Source organism: Carlito syrichta, unplaced genomic scaffold (genome assembly GCF_000164805.1).
Source record: "Carlito syrichta isolate Samal-C Ts95f unplaced genomic scaffold, Tarsius_syrichta-2.0.1 Scaffold308355, whole genome shotgun sequence".
In the NCBI taxonomy this organism is placed as follows: Eukaryota; Metazoa; Chordata; class Mammalia; order Primates; family Tarsiidae; genus Carlito; species Carlito syrichta.
Genome location: NW_007252451.1, coordinates 645,592 through 670,503, shown reverse-complemented (window position 1 = coordinate 670,503; position 24,912 = coordinate 645,592). Strand labels below are relative to the sequence as shown.

At 41.6% G+C, this 24,912-nt stretch overlaps 1 protein-coding gene across 1 annotated transcript in view; it reads left to right on the top strand.

Moving 5' to 3' along the window:
* ADCY8 (adenylate cyclase 8) overlaps window positions 1–24,912 on the top strand; it is a gene marked incomplete at its 5' end in the record, with an annotated part of 226,442 nt that overhangs the window by 52,646 nt on the left and 148,884 nt on the right. Inside the window, 2 exons of the mRNA XM_008065444.2 lie at window positions 5,462–5,573; window positions 18,856–18,983. Of these exons, the coding sequence (XP_008063635.2) occupies window positions 5,462–5,573; window positions 18,856–18,983 (240 nt within the window). The remainder of the gene's footprint in view (window positions 1–5,461; window positions 5,574–18,855; window positions 18,984–24,912) is intronic.

The window sequence follows — 24,912 nt, the reverse complement described above, 5'->3', positions numbered from 1 at the left end:
GGCTCAGGCAATCCACTCACCTCAGCCTCCCAAGGCACGGGATTACAGGCTGAGCCACTGAGCCCAGCTGCATTTCTGAGTCTTCATTATATTTTACATATTAATAATTCATTGCCTTCTATCAGTAAAGGATATGGTTAGAGGCGCCATGCATGGGTACTTCTGTGTGCCAGGGTGGGCTGGGAGACGACAGAACAGGGTTCTCCTCCCAGAATTCCCTCAATGAGCCACACCCCTGGCCAGACTTCGGCTGCATCATTTCATCTCTGTAGACCTCAGTTTCCCAATCTCAAAGCTGAGCTGTTTGAAATGGACAAAAAACTCAGGCTCCCCGGTTGATTGCAGCTGTCAACCTCAGAGACTTCACTGTGGGCACCTGGTAGCTCCACCTGGCCACTCCATTGGGCTTCCAGACCCCCTGCCCAATTGTTTCTCTTTCCTGTTTTTTTGTTTTCTTGTATATTTAATACATTTTTTGTATCAGGGTAGTGCTATCTGCTCTACCAAATAACCTCTGAATTTCAATGATTTTAACTCAGTCACATTTGTTCACTCATGCCCATTGCTGGTAATGCTGGTCAACAGGTAACTTGGGGATTATGGCATCCCTTGTGACTCAAAGTTCCCCGTGTGAAGTTATCAGAAGGTGACGCATAGGGCATCCACACCTGCTTCTTCACCCCCCTTGATCCATACATGATATGTGTTCATTCTGCTCGGAGTCCACTAAGGAGATGTGATCACAGGGCCCCATCTAGATGCAAAAGGGCTGGGAACAGTGCCATTGGCTCTCTGGCCTCACCTGGTGACAAGTGGACTTACTGTGGAGAGGAAAGCACAGAGTGGGTGGACAGGCCACCTTCTATCTCACAGTTCCTCTCCCACTCTCCCGTGGGCCCCACTGGCTTTGTGCCATGCACGTTTGCACTGTTGCTGACACATGCTTTTAAGGTCTGTTCAGGAGACACGTTTGTCTTTTTCTCTCCCTGTGTCATGGTAAACATTCCAGTGAACCATGTTCAAGGAGCAGAAACATCCTCCTTGCTCAGTCTTGTTCACTTTCTTGACCGGATATTTTCAGCCAGCCCTGTTCACATGTGTGATCACTATATCTGCCCTGTAGATCAGTGTTTTACATACAAACAAAATGAAACTGAATAGACTGAGAGAACTTGTTGGCTTTCTAGATCCTCTTGCATAGCAACTAACGCTCCTAGAGTCCTAAAAACATCCAAAAGGAGTTATAGACCCTCCATTTATTGAGGACTATGCTTCTTACAATAGCCCTACAAGGGAGTTTTAATGATCTTTGCTTTGTTCTTTTAGGAAATGGAAGCTCAGAGAAGTTAAGTAACTTTCCCAAGAATACACAGCTAGGAAGAGGCAGCTACACAAGAATGATGTTTCTAGCAATTCTATTGAACTCTGTTAACACTTCCTTGAGGATTTTATTTGAAGAGTGATTGTTAAGTAACATGAATTATTTTTAGTCAAATAAACAACTTACATAATCAAATTAGAGTTGAAAATTACTGTGGTCCTTTCAGTATATTCATCTTGGAAGGCTACTGGTTTATGCCAGGAATCAAAAGACCCGATGACTCTGAGACTAGCACCTGAGGGTAGCAGAATGTGCAATGGGAGACAAACCAGGAGCCTGTTTCTGCCTCTGATCTTTTATTCAATAAATCCTTGTTGTACGACTGGGACTTAACCAATGCTTCTCAATCTTTAATGTACACACAAATCACTTGGGGCTCTTGTTAAAGCAGATTCAAATACAGCAGGTCTGGTGAGGGAACTTGAGACTCTGTTTCCAACAATGTCCCAGGAGATGCCAGTGGGAGCTATGTCCACCCCCTGAGGAAGGAGGACTTAATTCTGAATATTTCTGTAGGTTGGACTCAGGAAACATGTATTGAGGTCAACTGTGTGCTGGGCCGGTGTATTACAGAGGTGACTTTCTTCCTGTTCTTCAGCTAATAGATGGAGCACACTTGGCTACCTGTGATTGTGCTGTTGAGCATAAAATGCCATGATGGGGTGGGGGGCGGGAGGCTAGAGTTGGGGGTGACTGGCTATGCTTGGGATAGCCTCCATCAAAGTAGACTCTTAACACACAAGTGCAGACTTGAAAGACAGCCAGAGTTTAGTAGGGAGCAAAAGGTAAAAAGAAATCTATGCCCGAGAGCAGGCATGTCATGCACAAAGACGCAGGTACATGAAGAATGGAGGGCTCAAAGAACCTTGAAAAATGAGATGACATTGGAACACTGAGCATGTCTGGCATGTTCATGACCTTGGCTCCCAGGGAATCCAGTTTTTCTTTCAATAGACTGTAAGCCCCATCAGGTCTGTGATGGTTCTGTCTACTCACTACTGTGTCTCCACTACCTGGTGCATAGTAGGCATTTAATTAATAAACTTTTGAATGAAACGTTCTTGCCATAGATAGATACTAATAGTTTTGAATGTACGGATCTATAAAAGGGAACGAGTTGAACTAGATGAGTTAAGCACCCTTCTGCTTCCCACCTGCCATAGAAATGACATTTTTTTCCCTTTACTTCAAAAGTAGTGTTGTTTAGCAATAAAGAGTATGGATGCCAGAACCAGGCTGCATGGTTCAAATCCTAGCTCTTCATGACCGTGGGCAAGTTACTCAGGCCTCAGTTATCTTGTCTGTAAAATGGAAATGATCCTAACAGATTCTCCCTCATAAATTATGTGGAATAAATGAGTGAATATACGTAGAGTTCTCAGAGCGATACCAAGTCTGCAGAAAATACATGTAACTCTTGCTGCTGGTGGTGGTTCAGGCTGTGTCAACAGTTAGGAATGCTTTCACTACAAATAACAAATAATCCAATTAAGGGTTATATTCTTTCCTGCCTCTGTTGCCTCTCTCCTCCCTTTCTCTCTAAAATACAACCATTCAATTAAAGCATAATTGTGTAAAAGAATGACAACAAAAGCTAACACACTTAAGAAGCACTTAACTATTCCTGGCATAATCAATTGCCAGGTACTGAGCTAAACACTCATTACCCACCAATGAGGAAAGTATGACAATTATGTCCAGTCTCAAAGCAAAGGCTTAGGCAAGTTCAGGAAGTTACTCAAGGCCAAAGAATTCATGAGTGGTGGGCTGGAATTTGAACGCAGATCTATCTAGACTCAAATCTCTGCATGTAACCTTATGCTATGCCACCACAAAGCTGTAGAGGACAGTGGCAGTGTAGTGACCCTGCCAGAGGAAGCTTTACACATTGAAAATCTAATGGCGTCACACCCATGCATAAGCCCCTTCATTAGCATTCCATCACTTTCGGGACAGAGTCTACATTCTTCAGCCTGGCTTACCAGTTCTTTCTTCATCATTTCCCTGCCCATATCTCCAACCTCATCTCTCTCCTTGCTGGATATTCTCTTTCCGAGAGAATATTTGCTCAGTGCTACTCTCTGGCTGGCTGCCCTTGAATTCCTGCAGAACCTTGACTAGACACTCACTCTTCCACCAGAACCTAGACTGCACTGTTCCCTCTGCTCAGAGCATCCCTCCTACTCACTTGGCTCATCACATTTGATTAGTCCCTCAAAACTCAGCTGAGCCGGGCTCAGTGGCTCAGCCTGTAATCCTCCGCCTTCAGGAGGCTGGGGTGAGTGGATTGCCTGAGCCCGCGGGTTCAAGACCCGCCTGGGCAGCGAGACCTCATCTCTACGATAAATCAAAAAATCAGCTGGGCGTGGTAATGCATGCCTGTAATTCCGGTTACTTGGAAGGCTGAGGCGGAAGGATCGCCGGAGCCCAGCAGGTCGAGGCTGCGGTGGCCGGGAGTGGCCACTGCACTCCAGTCTGGGTGACAGAGGGAGACTCCAACTCAAAAAAAAAAGAAAAAAAAAACTCAGCTGAGACTTTGCTCCAAGAAACTCCTGGGGCCCTTGTGACTGGCCACCTCCAGTGTGTCCTGCCATCATAGAGGTCATCAACCTGCACTGTTACCATCTTTCTCCTTGCCTTCTCAGCCTCAGACTCCAAACGTCTTGAGGACAGGCACTGGTTTTGTTTATGATTTAAACCAAGTAGCATAGTGCATAGCTGACCACATAATAGATACACAATATTTGCTGGGGAAAAAATTAGGTGTTAATAATTAACTAAAGCAGTAAGTTTTCACCTTGGGTTGAAGGATTCCTAATGAATCCATGAGGTTTTGTGTACTTGGGGATGGTACACAAAACCCCTGAAATGAGGTGAAAATTTTGAATACTTGTGCATTTTTTAGGAGAGAAAATTCATAGCCTATCTCAAATTCTTAAAGGAATTGTAGTGGAGACAAATCTTAAGAACCACTAAGTGTATGTGGTGTTGTATAAGCCAACACACATTCCACATCTTCTGTCCAGTTACTTGCTTCACTGAAATAAGGTTACACTGATTGTAAGACTCACCCCTATTTTATGCAACACTAAGAAAAGAGGCAAAAGTTTGGCATGCTGCTAACATGATACATCGTAAGACACATCCTAGTTTCAGAGAAGATAAACCAGGAGAAATGATAACATCTTGTATTCTGTCTGGGGTCCCATCCTTCCTTTCAGAGGTCCCTGAGATGTCATGGTAAGGTAGGTGGAGTAACGTCCCTCATTGCAGTTCAGCCAAGTGGACAATCCGGCTGGGCCATATGCCACCAGTGGAGTGCTGGGCAAGTCTTCTTGCCTCTCTGGGCTTCAGTTTCCTCATGTCTAGAATGGAAAAAGTTATGGCAAACCCACAGAGTAACTGGATGGAACACTAAGAGAGTGTAAATACGCTGCCTGGCATTTAGAAGACTTTTGAGAACTTCCCTTTCCCGATGCCAAGCCACATGGGTGGAGGAAGACCTCACTTAATTGAAATCCGTAGTAAGTTGAGAGTTTTAGGGAATTAATTATTCTGCCTGAGGTTTCCCACCTATGCTCATGATTTTTGAGAAAGACCTAATTTTATTTGCCTGCCATTTAGGATGGAACGCCTGTCATCGAGCTCAAGATGATGAGGTTTGGTTCTCTCCCCTGCCCCCCCGTGACTGTTTTGCTCTGTGTTCATGGCATCTGTATTGCTGCTTATTGTGAAAATGTAGAGTTAATTCATGAAGTTTCATTTTACTTCCACAACAAGTTTACCGGTTCATAGTGACAGATTCTCTTTTGAGTTGTTCTCATTGCCCATAATCTACAGCCCTGCAAAGGAAGAAGGGCTTTCCATTGTTCTCTTGTCCTCTCTGAACTCTTGAATGGACCCTCTCTGCTGAGATATTTGTTAAATACAGAGACATTCCTCCTGACTTTCATGGCAGGGAGAGCTGAAATCTCAGACCAGAGAGACAGTTGATTTAGTTGGATGGTGTTGATGTGTCTCCCGGGATGGATTAAAATATTAATACACTTTCTCTCCCCCCACCCCCTTCCTTGTGTTTAGTATTCTTTTTGCAGATGTTAAAGGATTTACCAACCTCTCCACGACCTTGTCCGCGCAGGAGCTGGTCAGGATGCTCAACGAGCTCTTTGCCAGATTTGATCGACTGGCCCATGTGAGTCGAATTTAATTCCCTTCTAGTCTTTCAGGAGTGAGGGACTGCATGTGGAATCAGGGGAAAGAAGGATTCAGCCTCCATCCCCAATGTCATTGCCATTCCGCATCCTGTCTCCAGGCATGGACCCTGACCCTCTCACATTCTGGGGACTGATGTTAGCTATTTACAGGTCTGTGGTGGGAGGTTTGTCAGATTAATGTTCTCAACTGAGAGACAGCTGGTTGAGTGACAATCAAGCCCAAGTCCTTTTTATCTGCCTTCCACACCCCCATAATTGCTTCCCCTGCACGTGGCCAGGTGCCATCCAGCTGCAGCCTCAGTGCTCATACATGCAGTGGAGGCTGCCTGCAGTATCCCAGCCAACCTCAGCCATCTGGAATGAATTAGCCTTTTCTCAGAAACCAGTAATCTACTGGACCATCCCACCACCATTTTGTTCAACCTAACTTAAGAGCTTTGTTTTTAGCCAACAAGACAGTACCTTCATTTTTTCAGCTGGCTTAATCAGAGCTCAACTAAAAAACAGATGAAAGAAGATGGCCATTTGCTAAACACAGATTCATAGTCCTAAAGCCACTCAAGTTACTAAGGAATATCATTATCACACTGTGATTTAGAGTGAGCTTTGGGTTCAAACAGGCATGACTTAATTTCCTGGTTTGTAAATTGTGTATGTTAGTGCCAACCTCACAGGGCTGTAGTGAGAATTAAATAATAACACATCAAATGGGAGTTCATTTTTAGAGGATCAGAATGTCCTTCTTTAAGTCTGCCTCACTCTGGGATATCCAGTCATACTTGACTCTAAGCACTAACTAGGTGTTGTACATGGTGCTACGTGTTGGGAATATGAGAATGATGAAAACACATTTCCTCCTGTCCTAGAGTTAAGCCCAGTCAGGGATACATTGATAGGTAATCAATGCACAATGTGCTTCATTCTATGATGACGGTAAGACCAAGATGCTATGGGAATGTGGAGGCAATGCATAACCCTTGGATCAGAGGTGACTTCCTGGTGAAAGTGACTTTTAAGCTGAGTCTTTAAAATGACATAAACAAATACAACAAAATACTGCTCAGCAATTAAAAGAAGAGAATACCCCACTAACTCTTGAAAAATCAATGACTCCCAAATGCAGTATGCCAAGTGAAAAAGACCAGATAAAAAAAGGCTAGATATCTTGTGACTTCATTTACAAGCCATCCTATAAAAACTACAGTTACAGAGGGAGAAAACGGATAAGGAGTTGCAAGGATGATTGGGAATGGATTGGCTGGATAGCACAGGAGCATGGGGCGGGGTTACTTGGAGGGTGGCTGCAGCCGCTTGATATTTTGATTATGTCTGCACACGCTTGTCAGAAGGGTGAATTTTATTGTACGTAATTTATACCCTGATTAGCCAGGCGAATAAATCAGGGAAGGATATTTTATGCAGAGAGGAGAGCAAGAATAAAGATGCTACTCTATGTCTGTGGCGAAACCAGAAGAGATTGCTGCAGAGGAAAGTGCCTGGTGGGGAGTAGTGGAGAGGACACAGAAAGGTAGGCAGGGACCGGCCAAGAAACTGGATTATAATTTGTAACTACTGGATATATTCTAGATAGGAAGCTGACACGGGTGGAAGAGTAGGTGGAAGCTGAGGTCTCCTCCTAGTAGGGCTGGAAGGCTGGGAATTGGGGGGAAAACATGTGTACTATTCCCTTTTAAGCCCCAGTGGGTGCTTGATGTCAGTTATACATAGTTACTTTATTTCCTCTTAAGTTTCTGAATATTTTTACTCAAAGATACCGAGATGAACAAAAGTGGCCCCCCAATGGGAACTGACAGATGTGATCAAAGTCGATTTCTGGTATCAGGTGACAGTATACCCTACTGACCCAGAGAAAGGAAACAAAGTAAAATGTAATCCAAGTTGTTCAACCAACATTTATTACTTACTAAGTGCCAGGCACTGTGCAAGTCTCTGGGAAGACAAAACCCTCAGGAACCTCAGAGTTGGGCAAAGGAGAATGACAATTCCATAAGGATTTCAGCAGTGTGGGACAAGCAATAGTAAATACAGAAGTTCTGGTGAACAAAGACAGGAGCAGGCAGATGCTTGGGGGCGATGATCTAGTGGCATCCAGAGGAGAAGCCATATGCAGGCTGGGTCTTAAGGAAGAGCAGAAGCTTTCTCTACATCAGATTAGACAAAAAAAAATCATGCCTTCTAGGCTGAGCCATGGTCCAAAGACAGAGGAGTGTGAAAATGTACTGCTTATTTGTAGAGCTGTAAGAAGCTCTAAATTACTAGAGCATACAAGGTATGGAAGAGTCCCGTGAGAGATGAGCTTGAAGAGGGAGGAAGAAGCAAATCTTGGAGGGTGTAGTTCAGCATTTTAAGGAAATTTTTTTTAAGATCTTATAATTATACTCCTGTCTAATCTTTATTACAATAATCAAAATGACTCATAACTAAAAAAGAAAAAAATAAAATGTAACCTATAAAAAAAGATTCACTAGACACATCCTCCATAAGTCACTCAACAGTGTATCTTCATCATCTACCTACAATCTTGTCTAAGATAGAATAGATTAACAATTGTGGCAACATAACAATTTGTGTGGACAACAAGTGTTAATACTTTATAAACAATTCATTAAAACAAACAAAATTACATAAATAAACCTTCAAATTTCACTGTATGCTCGCTAGGTAAAACAGATTACAAACATTCAAGCATTTCTGTTCTTCTGATAGTGGGATACATGTGTGAACCACTTTCTTCAGTTTCTAAAACTGAATCTGATTATTTACCAAACATAAACTTACAATATATACATTTTAAGAGAGAAATTATCTTTGTTCTGATGTTCATGAAAACATTTCTTATTTATATCAGTTACACTTATGGCTTGTAAGTATTGAAACTTTGAAGATACATCAAGATATTAATAGTCTGGTCTCATTTTCTCATTAACATGTAAGTAGTAATACAAATGATTTATAAAACTCTCAATGATTCTTTGTCATTTATTTCCATGGAATAATGTCATCCTGAGCACTCACCTTATGCAGAACTTACAATAATGCTAAATGGGAGCCACAAAAAAAAAACCCTCTTCACTTTGATCTTTTAAAGGAGATTACAGCCGGGCTCGGTGGCTCAGCCTGTAATCCTGCGTCTTTGGGAGGCTGAGGTGAGTGGATTGCCTAAGCCCGCGGGTTCGAGACCCGCCTGGGCAGCAAGATCTCATCTCTACAATAAATAAAAAAATCAACCGGGCGTGGTAGCGTGCGCCTGTAGTTCCCGCTACTTGGAAGGCTGAGGTGGAAGGATCGCCGGAGCCCAGCAAGTCGAGGCTGCGGTGGCCGGGAGAGGCCACTGCACTCCAGTCTGGGCGACAGAGTGAGACTCCAACTCAAAAATAAATAAATAAATAAATTTTAAAAATAAAGGAGATTACACATCAGTGTTCTTCATCCTCCATGAAAAACATGAGGTGACTGCTGGTGACCTACTATACAAGAACATTTCTTAGTTCTAATGTACCCATAACTGACCCCATGCTTTTACATAAGCACTACAAATGAAGGTTTAGCATCATGTGTATTGAGTTACATCAATATTGTTTGCTTTTCACAATATCCTCCAATTCTGTCAATGCACAACCAAAAGTATACAGGAAATATACTTATGCTTTCCTAGAAACACAGACACACAAAAATCTTCTAATGCCACTCAATATCTTACATTTATTTCAACTTGACTTTTCAGTAAATAAGTTTCCATATGAATTGCATCTATGATGTTTTCAGTTTGATTACCCTAAAGTTCCCAATGACATATATTTTGAACAAAGGCCAGTCCACATTCTTTAAATGTGTAGATTCTATCCAATGCACAGTCTAATGTCAAACAAAGATTTTGCCAGTTAATGTCTTTAGACTTTTTTACATTTGTACATTCAAATGACCTGTAGTATAAATAAAGATAATAGTACTCTTTTACATCTGCAAATTTCTCACCATGTCTCTAGGGTTTATAACTTGATGATTTTGGAGTCATTACAGATATTGAAAATTTAGAGAATAAGTTCTCTGATGTTGAGAAACCTTGAAATAACAGTGAAAAGTTATATCCCATTCTGCACATCGATAGGGAATCCCTAAACATAGACATTCATATGTCAACCAAGTATTGGATGAAACCTAAAGCCTTTATCACATTCCTCTCATTTGTATAGTTTCATCTCAGTATGGATTCTCACATGTCCACCAGTTTGTATATGAGAGCAAAAGCTTACCACACTTTTCACGTTTGTAGACATCCTATCCAGTATGGATGATCATGTGTCCAGCAAATCTATTGAGACTGAAGGGCTTTGCCACATTCTTCACATTTGTAGTGTTTCTCTCCAGTATGGACAGGCTTATGTTCAGTAAATACTTTATGAGTGAAAATCGATGCCACATTCTACACATTTGTACAGTTTCTCACCAGTATGGCTTCTCATATGTATAGCACATCATTTGAGAGAAAAAGGTTTTGCCACATGTCACATTTGTAGGGTTTCTCTCCAGCATGGAATGTCTTATGTTCAGCAAATTCTTTGTAAGTGTGAAAAGCTTAGCCACACTTTTTACATTTGTAGCGTTTCTCAACAGTATGGATCTTGACAAGTCAAGCAATTAGTGACTTTCCCACATATATCACATTTGTAAGGTTTCTCTCCAGTATGGATGGTCATGTGTCATGTGTCCAGCAAATCAATTGGGAGAGTGAAGGACTTTGCCATATTCTTCATATTTGTAGGGTTTCTCTCCAGTATGGACAGTCTTATGTTTAGTAAATACTTTATGAGAGTGAAAGGTTTTGCCACATTCTTCACATTTGTAGAGCTTCTCTCCAGTATGGCTCCTCATATGTATAGCAAATTGAGAGCAAGACTTTGCCACATTCTTCACATTTGTATAGTTACTCTCCAGTGTGGATGGGCTTATGTACAGAAAAATCCTTTATGAGTATGAAAAGCTTAGCCACGCTTTTCGCAATTGTAGGGTTTCTCAGCTGTATGGATCTTGACATGTCGAGTTAGTAGTGAATGAGAGTGAAAGACTTTTCCACATATTTCACGTTTGTAGGATTTCTCTTCAGTATGGATGGTCCTATGTCCAGCAAATCCTCCTCAACAGTGAAAGGCTTTGCCATGTTCTTCACATTTGTGGGTTTCTCCCCAGTACAGATTCTCTGATGTTCAATAATCCTTAAGTAGTGAGTAAGCTTTGCCACATTCTTCACATTTATAGCATTTCTCTTCACTATGGATGGTCTTATGTCTAGCATATCCTCTATAAAAGAAAAAGACATTGCCACATTCTTCACATTTGTAGGGTTTATCTCCAGTATGGATGGTCTTATGTCCAGCAAGTCCTCCTTGAGAGCGAAAGATTTTGCCACATTCTTCACATTTGTCGGCTTTCTCAGCAGTATGGATCACCATATGCCGAGTAAGGTGTGAACGATAATGAAAGGCTTTGCCACATTCTTCACACTTGTAGGGTTTCTCCCCAGTATGGATCACTCTATGTTGAGTAAGTTGTGAACGAGAGCAAAAGGTTTTCCCACACTCTTCACATTTGTGGTAGTTCTCTCCAGTGTGGAACCTCATATGTATAGCAAATCCTCCATGAGAGCAAAAGACCTTGCCACATTCTTCACATCTGTAGGATTTCACTCCAGTATGGATATTCTGATGTTCAATAAACCTTGAGTACCGGGTAAAGCCTTTGCCACGTTCTGCACATTTGTAGGGTTTTTCTCCAGTATGGATGGTCTTATGTCCAGCAATTCCTTCTTGAGAGTGAAAGACTTTGCTATATTCTTCACATTTGTAGGGTTTCTCTCCAACATGGCATTGTTGATGTTGAATAAGATTTGAGTACTGGTGAAAGGCTTTGTCACATACTTGACAACTGTAGGGTTTATGTGCAGTATGGATTATCTTTGTAAGTGAGTCTTCTATTCTCTTCTCTGGCAAAAGAGGCTCAGTGAAATGAGAAGTCACAGCTGGAGGTTTGGCTGATGTGCTGTGTCTCCTCATTTCCCAAGGCTCTTTTCTTCGCTCCAGACAGGTGATCAGGTCTGGCTTAGAGAAAGCAAGTCCTAGAAAAACCAGGTTTCTGTAGTTCTCTAACATCACATTCCTGTACAATATCTGCTGAGCGGGGTCCAGGCATACCCACTCCTCTTGAGAGAATTCTATGGCCACATCCTTGAATATCAACAGTCCCTGAGAGCCAGTCATTTTTTTCTTTTCCTCCTACTTCTCTGGGATTTCTTCTTAGGTGAGATTATCCGATCAAGTCACACCATCTCCCGTCTTCCGGGTGTCCAGGCATCCTCCCTACGGACTCCTGGGGCCTGCTGGTCACAGGGCAACAGTGACTGAATCAAAAACACACGACTCTCTCAGAGACGATTCAGCATTTCCGCAGGTGCAAGATGCAAAAACTTAAGGAAATTTTCAAAAATTAATTAAAAATCACTCAGACTGGAATGTAGTGGTGCAGTCACGGTTTATTGCAGCCTTAACCTCCCAGCATCACGCAGCTAATTTTTTTATTTCTTTCTAGAGATGAGATCTCACTATGTTGCATATGCTAGTCTCAAACTCCTAGGTGCAAGCAATCCTCTCACCCTAGCCTCCCAAAGTGCTGGGAATACAGGCATGAGACACCATGCCTACCTTTGAAATGCTTTAATTTTAAATTACATGTTAGGGCATGGGATAGGGAGAAGACTGTAATTCTTTTAGTGTTTATGGGTTCTAAAGAGCTTTGCTCTAAGGAATTTGTTCTATTGCCTGAGCATTCTGGTTATAATATACCCAATGGAGGAGAGGAAGCAAAGTTGGGGATACACAGCTGGCGGAGTACCCATGGATGCCAGAAGCCATAGCCTATTGTCTGGGGTATGAGTCTTATGGAAAGATTTTTTTTTAAGAATATCAAATTAGGTATAGATATAGGATGGAGTAAACTTATTATTGATTTGATAAAAACATTAAACATTCATAAACTGCCTGGTAGATGGTTCTCACAACAAACCTACATTTATTGTTTCCATTTTTATACAATAAGTGACTGAGGCTCAAAGAGGTAAAATAATCGACGCAGATCCATCAATAAGTGACGTATCTGTAATTCAAATCCAGGTTAGGTGCTTGTTTTTAACCCCTAAACCATGCTGCAGGCATCCTGGGTTAAGGGATGAAGACAAGACAGGTATTGCAACTCAAGCAGGACAGCTCAAAGGTGAGATTCGAGAATGGGCTTGTCTTGAACCTACCTTGGGCAGGCCACTTCTCTGAGTCTCCATCTCCTAGCAGAATTGAAATGAAGGATAAATTCACGTGTAGTGTCTCAGCACAGATACTGGCCCCAAATACATACTCCCTACACATGAGTTCTCAGTAACTCACAGTCTGCCCCCTCCCAATCCCTCCCCCCACTCCAGGTACTTCAGTTTCTGCTACTATAAGGGATCCTCCTTGAAAAAGTTTGAGAAACTTTGCCCGTGAAAATAATTCTACTCACCTTACAATAAGAAAACCTATTAATACTTTAACTGTTTCTGTCCCAACCTTTGGCAAGTTCCTTAACCCAGCTGGGTTGCAGCCTCTGCTTTTGATAAAAGACAATTAGACTTGTACTTTTTATGGTGTCTTTTAGCATCAAAATTCTGCGGCTCTATAATTCTCTCTGGTTGTCTTGTCTTCATACTTCGCTATAGATTTTCATTATAGTACAGATCAGAGAGAACCGATCTCACATGTAAATGGTATACACCATACCCATTGACTCACTTCATTATTAAAATGTAAGGATAACTTCAAAGTCTTCTATTAAAGTTCCTCTTAGTTTTATTGAATTCCTCAGTGCCCTTGTGGTTTGAGCTTCTCAGTATAAAGCATTTTTGACCTTTGATAGCACCTTTGACAAACTTTGGTTACCCTAGTCTTTGATCTTTTTTTCACTAAAATAGTCCCTACTTACCCCTTCTCCATCCAAATTAGGAACATAGAATATATATACTATTATGCAGATCTTAAAACAAAGAAACTATTTGTTGTTAACAGTACTGACATCATTATATCTTTACTCTTTCCTTAAATTGCTCTCAGAACTGGAAGCAACCTTAAATCTCTAACAAGGAACAAACCACCAATGCTATGAAATGCTAATCAATGGATTAGCAAGAATGAGATGGGACTTCTGTATTGATACAGAAAGAATTTCATGACATATTGTGGCATGAATAAAGCCTGTTTCTGATCTATAAACACAGTATGATGAATTTACGTCTAAAGAGCATGAAAAATAGGACATGGGTATAGACATGCACCTGTTTATGTGAATTCATAGCAGCCTCTGAGGAAGAGGCGTGGAGACCAGACTTCCAGGGACTTGTTTGACCAGAAGAGACTGTCCAAGGGAATTTTAACCTTATCTACAGTCTCATCTTTACTAGGACACCATATTCATATATTACTTGTGTCATTACAATTAAGTAAAATACTATAAAACTTATCAGGATTTTAAACATCACTCTTTAAGTTAAATATTTAAAGTATTATGTAAAATAGGTGTTTAATATTTAAATTAAATATTTAAATATTCAAGACACCAATGTTTTTGTTTGAGAAACTTTTCATTTTTTACTAATTTTTTCTATTAAAGTAATATTTCCTCATTGTATAAAATTCGAAGATGTTCATGACACAGAAATTATACATCCCTGTAATTCTATCCTTCAACAACATAACCATCTTTGATAGTTTGGTGTGTAGATCCCCTAAGTTTCATATGCTGTCTACAATTGTGATTTCATAAATTCTTTGAATGTTTCCGAGATTTTTTAAAATATCAAAGTCATTAAGATAGGAGGAAAGGATTATAATAAGATGAACTCAGTAAAATATGTAAGAGAATTCTCACTCTATTTTTCTTTTTGAGTGTCATTTTCCAGAGCAGCTTGGCTTCCTTAATTTGAACTTTCCAAGACAGTTTCTGGTCGAAAGAAGTTATTGGGATATTACTGTCAAATCATCTGACAGCTCATAGGATTTAATCAGAAAAATGTATCTGAATTGACAGAGCTTGACTGATAGGAATCCAGACCTTTTGTCTGTTATGTTTATTATAGATATTTTATGTTTATATAAAAAATACATTCTATGTAATATATGTACATATACATATATGTGTATATATAAAATCATTTATTTGGAGCCCACAGATTTTCATGGAGGATACCAACTTTGCCTTTTGTTTGGAAGAAAAATAAACCCTGGACACAAACACCATCATATTGTTGTTTGGTGTCTGCCCCTGAAAAGCAACAAATTGTTTCATATCATCTCCTTCCAAAACACACTTTTGTCAGATCTACCATTCTGGGCTTTGCCATAATTCCTGCAGTTTTGTAGAGAAAGAGCTTGGAGACCAACAGCCAGACACACCTGAGTTTAAATTCCCCTTCTGCCTCTTGCTGTGTGGCCTTCCCTTCCTTAAACCTGCTGGCCTCCATCCATAAAACAGCACATGACTCGGAAGGAGGACATGAAGACCAAGTGAGATCCTTGCACTACAATTAACACATAGCCTGGTACATCGTATATGCTCAATAGCTGTTAGTCCGTTTTCACACTTAGACTTTTTTCCAAAATGCTTTCACCTCTGTTTTTATGGAAAGATGGTGGATTAGGAGTTGGTGAATATGACATCCAGTCCCGACTGTGACTTTCAGCCAGCTCAGGAGTTTTTCATCTTTCTCATAGTGAGATTTCTGTATCTGTAAAACAGACGGGACTTCTTCTACTTTCCCTGCCATGTTCAGGGTTTTATTGTGCAGCTCCAAGAGAAAAGATAAAGGAGCAGCATGTTGACCACAGAGCAGTCTACTTCCAGATGTCCGTTGTCATTGTCATTGCTAAGTGACGGCCAGGCTCACTCTGTTGTGTGTTAAGGACAAGGTAGATTATTTTGGCACTTGTCATACATGGGGAATTGAAACCCACATGCAGTGGCTTCAGTGTCTTATCCAAGGTCAGACAGCTAGTAAATCTGACTGGCATGCAGAAGTCTGGTTCTTAGACCAAAGCATTTTTTGCTCTCCCCTTTCAGTCATCCCTCCCCATAGCCAACAGAGAGACATATCCATGCACCTGAGTTTGACAACATCACGCTCCCACCAACATGAGTCCCTCACACCAGCCTGATGCCCCAAAAGACCATTTGCAGATACAATTACCAATCCCTGCCTTCCAGACTCGGTGTTCTGATCTGAAAAATCAAAATAAGCAATTAGAACACTGGTTTTCAAAATATCCTTCAGAGACAAAAAATTGAGACATGCTTACTTGTGGGCATAAGATTTTTTTAAAAGGTAGGAGCAATGTAGTGAGTTTTTACAATGTTGCATCTATTTAAGTAAAGAACTTTTATTTATTCTGAGGATATGTCTTTCTATTTCTTTTGATGTTAAAAATGTCCTTATTTTTTATAAGTGATGGGGAAAGTAGGTCATAAATGAGTTGCTGTTTTTGGTGTTTGTTGATGGGTTTTTCATATGTCCTCGGCAAAAAAGAAAACAAAATTTTATCCTACGACAATTCCCTAGACTATCTGATTATTTTAAACATAGATAACAGCCCCATAGGCTCCACAAATCTGGGCACTGCTAGGACCAGTAAACAAAGAACTCTCTAAGTTTCATTCTGGCTATGATATTCTAGAGGATTTTTTTGGCAGGGTCTCACTTTGTTGCCCATGCTGGAATGCATCGGTAACATCATAGTTCACTGCAGTCTCAATTTCCTGGCTTCAAGTTTTCCTCCTATTCTCAGCCCCCAAGTAGCTGGTATTACAGCCACATACCATCATGCCTGGCTAATATTTTTTATCTTTTGTAGAGACAAGATCTCATTATGTTGCTCAGGGTGGTCTCAAACCTCTAGGCTCAAGCAACTCTCCTACCTCAGCCTTCCAAAGTGCTGGGATTACAGGCATGAGCCTCTGCACCCAGCCTTGTTTTTTTCAAGACACATAGAGAGGTCTTGAAAAAAACAACCGAAGGCCTTGAGCTTCTTTTATTGATCCTTCAGTCACACCTTATCATCAGCTCTCTTGCAAAATTCGCTGCATTGAAGTAGGCAATAGACAGGAACCACAAGTTCCTAAGAATAATCCTGGGTGAGTGTGCATGTTCTAAGAGTTCTGAAGATTGCATCTATGCCCATGTGGGAAGGTTGGTGAGGCCCCAGAAATCTGATGGGAGGCACCTGAGCCAGTTCTGATTCTCTTTTCCCTGACTGAGATATATATATATTTAATTGGGAGAATGATTTCATTCATTTATTCCCCAAACATAGTGGCCCAACTCCCGATAAGATGAGGAGACTAGCACAGCACCCTACAGCTTGGCACCACACAGGGATCAACTGTGCTGTTGGTCTTTCAGTGGGTCCTTTTCTGTCAGCAGCTCTCTTTCTCCTGCTCTGGGACCCTACTTTCCCTAGGAAAGCCCCCCCACCCACACAGCCATGGAGCCATAAGCCCCTCGGACTTCAGATCTCAAAGGTATCTTAGAGGTCATTCAGTCCAAGGAAACCAAGAAGCAGAGTCGCCTGTCCGTGACCTGAGGTAGATACATGAAGAAGCAAGGTCTGGAGTCTGTCATCATCATCACAGAGAGAGGCAACATCAATTAGTGCCCCATCCACTGGACCCTGTTTTTTTTTATTTGAGTTGGAGTCTCACTCTGCGTGTAGTGACACGCTCACGGCCACCGCAGTCTCGACCTGCTGGGTTCAGGCGATCCTTCCGCCTCAGCCTTCCAAGTCGCTGGAACTATAGGCATGAGCCACCATGCTTAGCTAATGCACATGCATCACCTTACTCAATCCTCACAATCGCACCACAAGGCAGGTCCTATTTCTGTCCCCATTTCACAGATGAGGCATCCGAAGATCGGAAGCTAAATTTTCCCAAAGACTCAAGCAACAGTGAGGAAGGGATTTTGGCATTTGTCATACATGGGGAATTGAAACCCACATGCAGCAGCTTCAGGAGGGGATGCTTGTCTGAGATTTGATCCTCTGCAATGTGATTCCTAAGCCAGTGCACATGGCACCCCTTTTATCCCGCCTCAAGTTCTCTTTCCTTTAAAGCCTATTACACAACCTAGGCAACTTGGCGAGACCTCATCTTTACAATAAATCAAAAATTAGCCAGACATGGTAGCGCACACCTGTAGTTCTGACTACTTGGAAGGCTGAGGCAGAAAGATGGTCGGAGCCCAGCAGGTTGACACTGGGGTGACCGTGAGCATGCCACTGCACTTCAGCCTGGGCAACGGAGTGAGACTCCAACTCAAAAACAAAAAAACAAAAAAAAACCTATTACATCTAACTGCTTTCCACTCAACATAAAAGTATACGCCATTTCCTGGATGTGTATTGCTCTTTGAAACTTTCAAGAATTGTGTCCTCAAATTGAGAATCCACCAAACTCACAACTACACTACTTCTCACCACTGAAATGAGTATAAAAATCGTATCTACCTCACAGGATCGTTGTGAGAATGAACTCTGCTTAATTTATAATGCTTAATAGGAGCTATTATTAATCGTCTTTGTGTCAGGGACAATGTTTGCCGTATTATAGATTCCTGATTTATGTTTTGTTTTGTTCAATGAACGAGCATATGAATGAATAAATGAATAAAAAGTTGTATAAAGCATAGCCCTTCCTCTCAAGGTGCCAATATCCCAGTTGCGAGAAAACTTAAAATAGTAGATATCCCTAAGTGATTTATATTTTTAACTGCTTATGGTGGAGCTAAAGACAAGCTGCTAATTCTCAGACGTGTTCTTAGAAGAAAGGCATTTCCGGGGACTGGAACACTGAGCACTTTTCGCCGGGCCTGTCAATAGGATGGGTGTACAGGTGTAGAGCTAGCGTATGGCAGGTCTTGGATATGGCCATGTAGCTGTTGAGCTCAAAATCCAGTTTTTACTCATGATTACACTCTACCTATGGGCCCTTTGAGCTCCCATTTAGGGTACACTCCTAATTTCCTAAGAGGATAGTAGACATGCACTTCGAAGGTAGGTGGTCCTGACACCAAGGTGCAAACCACCTCACCCCGTTTGCTTCTCTCCCAAGACTTTTTGAAGACCTGATCCTTCTGCTGACACAGTTCTTTCCTTTCCATTCTGTTCCTTCCAGGAGCATCATTGCCTTCGTATTAAAATCCTGGGGGACTGCTACTACTGCGTTTCCGGCCTTCCTGAGCCACGCCAAGACCATGCCCACTGCTGTGTCGAAATGGGTCTTGGCATGATCAAAACCATCAGGTAATGTGTGATCTCCTTATGATCTGGGCTTTCGGCATGCATGACGAGAAAGACACATCATCCCTTTTATCCTTTGTGGCAAATCGTGCATTTGGCGAAAGACTGAGCTCTTAGTTCTCCCATATAAACGAATGGGCCTGTTAGCTTCATTCATGTTAACTGTACTTCACTTTTAATTATGTGTGCTACACATTTTTATCCCAAATGTCCTTGTGGAGATGCTGCAAGGAACAAGATGAAGATAGTCCTTGCCTTCCGGGTGATTTCAGTGCAGAGGGAGAGAGGCATGGATGCGTAGACAACGTCAATGCAGAATCATAGGCTCTGTGATAAGTCAAGTCCAGGTACTTGGAGGAAATAAAGGAGGAAGAAATAATTAAATTCAGGATGTTGGAGAAGGCTTTCCAGACTAGAGAGTTCTAATCTGTTGCTGAAAGAAACATCCTGAAACATCAACAGGATCCTGGAGTTAGAGAGAAGAGCTTTGAAGACAAGATGAAGAACATGCACAGAAGTCAGGATGTGCTGCCGTGCTGGCTGGGGTGGAAAGGGTTGTGATAGGTGGACTGTAGGCTGGGAGCAGCCAGGGCCCATTGTACCTTCTCACCATGTTAAGTGGTTTTGTTTATTCTAAGACCAATAGGAAATCATTAAAGAGCTGCACCAGGGTTGGCTCGATGAGTTTGTGGCAAGTGCTTTTGGTTTTAGTCAGCCTATCTGACAAACAGACTTGACCAAGGAGAAAGGAGTTATTGGAGCTGAAGACTCTGGAGCTAGACTGTGTATGGTTTGAGGACAGTATTGTCAGAACTGTCAGGGTTCCAGACTAGCTGCAGAGCCTCCCAGTGTCACATCTTCACACCACCATAGCAAAGGCAGTAACGAGAGGATACACAATCTAAAATGTGCTCACACACATACACACACACACACACCCACACACACACACACACACATGCATTTATATATATTATATATATATGTGTGTATACACACACACACACACACACACACACACACATGGAAGGTCAATTTCTATATATATCAGTGCTTGGGTGACAGCTCCCACAAATCAGACTTAATTTGTCTTGGGTAGAATCTCAGCTTTTGTAAACTCCTCCCACGGGCCAAATGTATAGCCTGCCATGAAAACCACTGCATTTAGAGAGAGTTCTTTATTTTAAAGATGTGAGGTACAATTCAGGGGTAGGTTTACAAATGTTCATTATGCAGGTACCCTTGTTGATGAGGTGTGTCCCTCCCTCCCCTGGCAGTTTCCTTCAACTGCCCATCCCACCCCACCTCCCCTGGCAGTTTCCCACTATTGTCAATCCGTTTCTTATAGTATTATGGTCATTGTTCAAGGTCTGCTTATGAGTGAGAGCATATGGTTATTTGTTTCTGTGTTAGATCATTGAATATGATCGACCCTAAATCCATCCAAGTTGCTGTGAAGTCCATATGTTTGTCCTTCTTTTTGCTGCATAATATTCCATTGTGTATATGTACCACATTTTTTTATCCCGGCCAGTTTTGATGGGCAGCATGGTTGGTTCTATGTTTCTGCTATTGTGAATAGAGCTGCAACAAACATGCGTGTGCAAGTATCTTTTTGGTTGAATGAATTGAGTTTCTCTGGGTGTATTCCCAGTGGGGGGATTGCTGGGTGATTTGGAAGGTCAATTTCTAGTTCTTTCAGAAATCACCACTTTCTTCCAAAGAGATTGCACTAGTTTGCATTCCCACCAGCAATGTAGAAGCATTCCCTTTTCTCCACGTCCTCGCCATCATCTGTTGTTGCTTGTTTTATTAATGATGGTCATTCTTACTGGGGTTAGGTGGTATCTCAGTGTGGTTTTGATTTGCATTTCTCTGATGATGAGTGAGGTTGAGCACTTTTTCATGTGTCTGTTGGCTACCCAGACTCAAGAAAGACAAGATGTAAAACTGAAAGAACTAGAGGGAGTTCTTTAAAGTGAGATCAGAGCATACCAGAGAAAAGTCGGTGTAGTAAAGCCTTTCTCAAAGTATTGCCTCAAACTCTTCATCACAAAGTCCCACTTGAATCACAGTAAAAGACATTTCCATTGACAGTTCCATTTTCCCAAAGGAAACTGACAACAGAAAATCCTGTTCTCCCAGAAGCTACACGAAAATCCCTTAAGGAAAGACCATCCTTGGTTGAAAGAATGCAGATCAAGGTACAACCTCCAAGTGGAAGTTAAGTAACCAAGATGGTCACTCAACAGTCTCTTCAAGTGGAGTGCTGTTTGTGAATTTGGAGTCCTTTGCTGCCTCTGTGCCCAAATGATGCAGGCATGCAGTTCGTAGAGCATATTGTCTTGCAATAAAGGAGTAGCCGAAGCTCACCAGACTGCACACAGGGAGGTGGACAGTCAGAAAGGACCCAGCAAACGTTGTTCTAGGTGTCGTAGGAACAAAATTTGTCTGGACAGGAATCTAGTTTTATTCCCTCATTCAAGAGAGAAAGAACCTGAGAAGCAGGAGACAAAAATAGTCTAGAGACCTTCTGTTTCCCTCATGCTGTCTCTAAAATTCTAAGCATTAATGGCTAAGCTTCCTAACCCTGCATTAGGCCACTGCCCCAGCTCTGGGCTAGCCAGGTGGGTGATGAAGGTGGATCAAGAAGAATTCTGTTTGTATCCAAACCTCTGCACAAACTTCCAGATTACCATTCCAGGGGGAAGAAGCAAGACTAGGAATCCTCTAAACTTTTCAGTACTTTTCCATCAGCAGAAATCATGTGCCCATAGTGACACCAGCCTACCTTTGGAGAGGTGTATGTAGACATTTATCAGGTCTGAAGATAAATGTACAGTTGTCACATCTTTTTATCCCATTTGTTCTTGTGGGAAAGAATTATCTTTGAATAGCAGTTCCACAGTTCTCACGCCTTACTTAAAGGATTTCTCTGAAACTCTTCCATGAAGTCAAGTAGAGGGTTCAGGAAATGAGCTGCTGAGATAGGAATTTATAGTATTTTTCTATGTGACATATGGTGGAAACTTATCCCTTCACCATCCCTAATACCAAGTATGTAGTTAGGTAAAGAGACTGTAAATATTCCCTCTACTGTTATTCTGTCCCCTGTATAGACACAAAAGTTATCTCCTTTAGGAAGTCTGAACAGAGGAGCCTATGGGTTCCAACCCAGAGTTCCCCCTTGGTCAACCTTTGATAAAAAGACTGAAGATACTTCTTAGCTGCTCATTTGAATACCTGAAAGTTTTGCCCTGAAAATTATGATGAGTTGTGATAAATTTTTAATGGGCATCAAGTAAAGAATGGGACTGATACCCAGAAGACCAGAGATCTCTACGGCTAATTATGTGTGTGAACTTATTCTGCCAATCAGTAGGTCAGTCAACAAATATTTATTGAGTTCTGCCATGTATCAGGTACTGTGCTGTGCCCTGGAAGTACAATAATAGACATTTAATCCAGGGATCTTTGCCCATGGGTGTTTTTTAGGGAGATCAGTTGGATTTATTGCCTACAACATGAGGAAATCAGGTCAGACAGCTCTGTAATCTCTGCCAGTTCTGAAAATCTGAGATTTGATAACCATGTAAAAAGTATCAGTAGCAACACTTTCTAAAGTTTTCCCTGGGAGTTTGTGTCTTGGCCTTAAGCAAAAGGTATGCTGCAAAGACGACATTGAAAAACAAAGGACCATCAATAACCAAAATGCTTTAAGATAGTTAGAACATTGTCATTTCTCTCCTGGAGAAAACCTTATTCTTCCTGACCATTTTATCCCATTTAAGGCCTCTTTTCTGGAGTTTTGGAGTTGGACAGTGAAAAGTGAAATTTGGATAGATTGGAATGACTCAGGGCTTACTCTTCTGTTAGTTTATTAATTGCTACTTCTACTTTTTTTAGGATAAGACAATTCAGTAGCATATTTTTTAGCTGTATGAGTCAGAGTCTATTAATATCTGAACAGCTCCTTGATTATCATGTAGGTGACTTGAGGTCCAGCATTAATTCATCTAGTTGGCAAGAAAGCATGGTACAGAAGAATGAACAGGAACCTTGGTTGCAATTGGCTCAGACTTCTAGAGTTTCTATTCTTACTGTAAAATATTGCACTCTGAGGAATGGCTGGTGGACAATATTTGCATCTTAATGTGTGCAGAAGAGAATCCCAGTTACAAAGCTTTGTCCAAAAATTAATCATACACAAGATGCAATTTTTTTACTCAGTTCCAAATTTGCTTACTCCAATGTGAAAGTGTAATAGAAACTATAAAGTCTTGAAACAAACATAATATTATATTGCATATATCATGAGGTTGTATTATTTATTGACCGATGTCACCAGATTTTATGGTTGCCTTTTTTATCTGTTGTCAGAAATGGATCCTTTTTTGAGGTACTGTCTTCCCCTTTTCAGCATTTCTCCCTGTCCCTATTTCTGGCATATTCTGAAAGAATTGGGATCCCGGCACCAATTCCCATAGTGCAGAGAGTCAGTGAGGGGCCAGCGTTCTGATGTTATGATGGCATTTGGACTTTCAGTCACTATACTCAGCAACTCCAGTAGTTCCTTATTTGGTTGAGATTTATAATTTTGTATAAATGGCGAACCAAACCAGGGCACTCAAACTGGCCCTGGGCCCGTACTCACTGATCGGTCCAGACATGTGATGAAAATTCTCCTTCAGTGAAAACACATGAGAGCAGGGTGACCAAATCAGTAAAGGCCAAGGTTGGCTGCCTCTGCAGGCTTCAAAGTAAGTGAAAAGGGACGAAGCCAGATGGTGGATTAGGACTCTCTGGCAATTGTTCCTCGACAGAAACATTAATTTGAAAAACTATCCACATGTGAAAATACCGTCACAAGAGTTAAGGAAACCAGGTGAGAGATCACAGCACCTGGCTATAGCACAATAAGAAGAAAAGAAGCATTGAATAGGGAAGGAAGGATGGTTTTACATTAACCCACATCACCCTTCTCTCAATCCCAGGTAGCACCGTGCAGAAAGAGATACTCATCCACTTGAGGTAAAGAGAAGGATGTAACCACAGGACTTTTCCTTGGACCTCAACCCTGGGCCTGCCACAGTAAAACCTAACACTAGGCAACCCGTCATGGCCTTATATTCCAGGCTGGTATGCACAGAGTAAGCCTCTAGATCTGCCTCAGGGGGCAAGTAGGACCCAGGCTACTGGTATTATCAGCTAACTTGATCTCAGGCACACACCACTGCTAGGCTAACATTGGCAGACCTGGGCTCTGGACATCCCTCAGCAGTAGGTGGGCCTCAGTGGCCCCAAGTTTCTGGCTCACCCCGTGCCATACCTCATGGACCAGGTTTTAGGCCCCCTGGAAGTGTCACATTGGCTGCAACTGCCCCAGCACCACACCTGCTACCATGCTTTCCCAGATTCATCTTTGAAGACTGTAATAAGAATCTACTCATTCAGATTCACACTGATGCACAACTACAAGGATCAAGAATAACCAGGGAAAAAAATGATATCCCCACAGAGATAAAATAAGATACTGGTGACTGACCCTAAAGAAATGAGCATGCTTAACTGCCTGACAAAGAGTTCAAAATAACTGTTTCGAGGAAACTTAGCAAATGTCAAGAAAATGCAGTTTCAAGGACTTAGCAAATGTCAAGAAAATGCAGAGAAATAATTCAGTGAAATGAGGAAAACAATAAATAATCAGAACAAAAACTTTAATAGAGAGATTTTTTTTTTTTTTTTTGAGTTGGAGTCTCACTCTGTCGCCCAGACTGGAGTGCAGTGGTCGCTCCCGGTCACTGCAGCTTTGACCTGCTGGGCTCCGGTGATCCTTCCGCCTTAGCCTTCCAAGTAGCCGGAATTACAGGCATGCGCTACCACACCCGGCTGATTTTTTTATTTATTGTAAAGATGAGGTCTCACTGCCCAG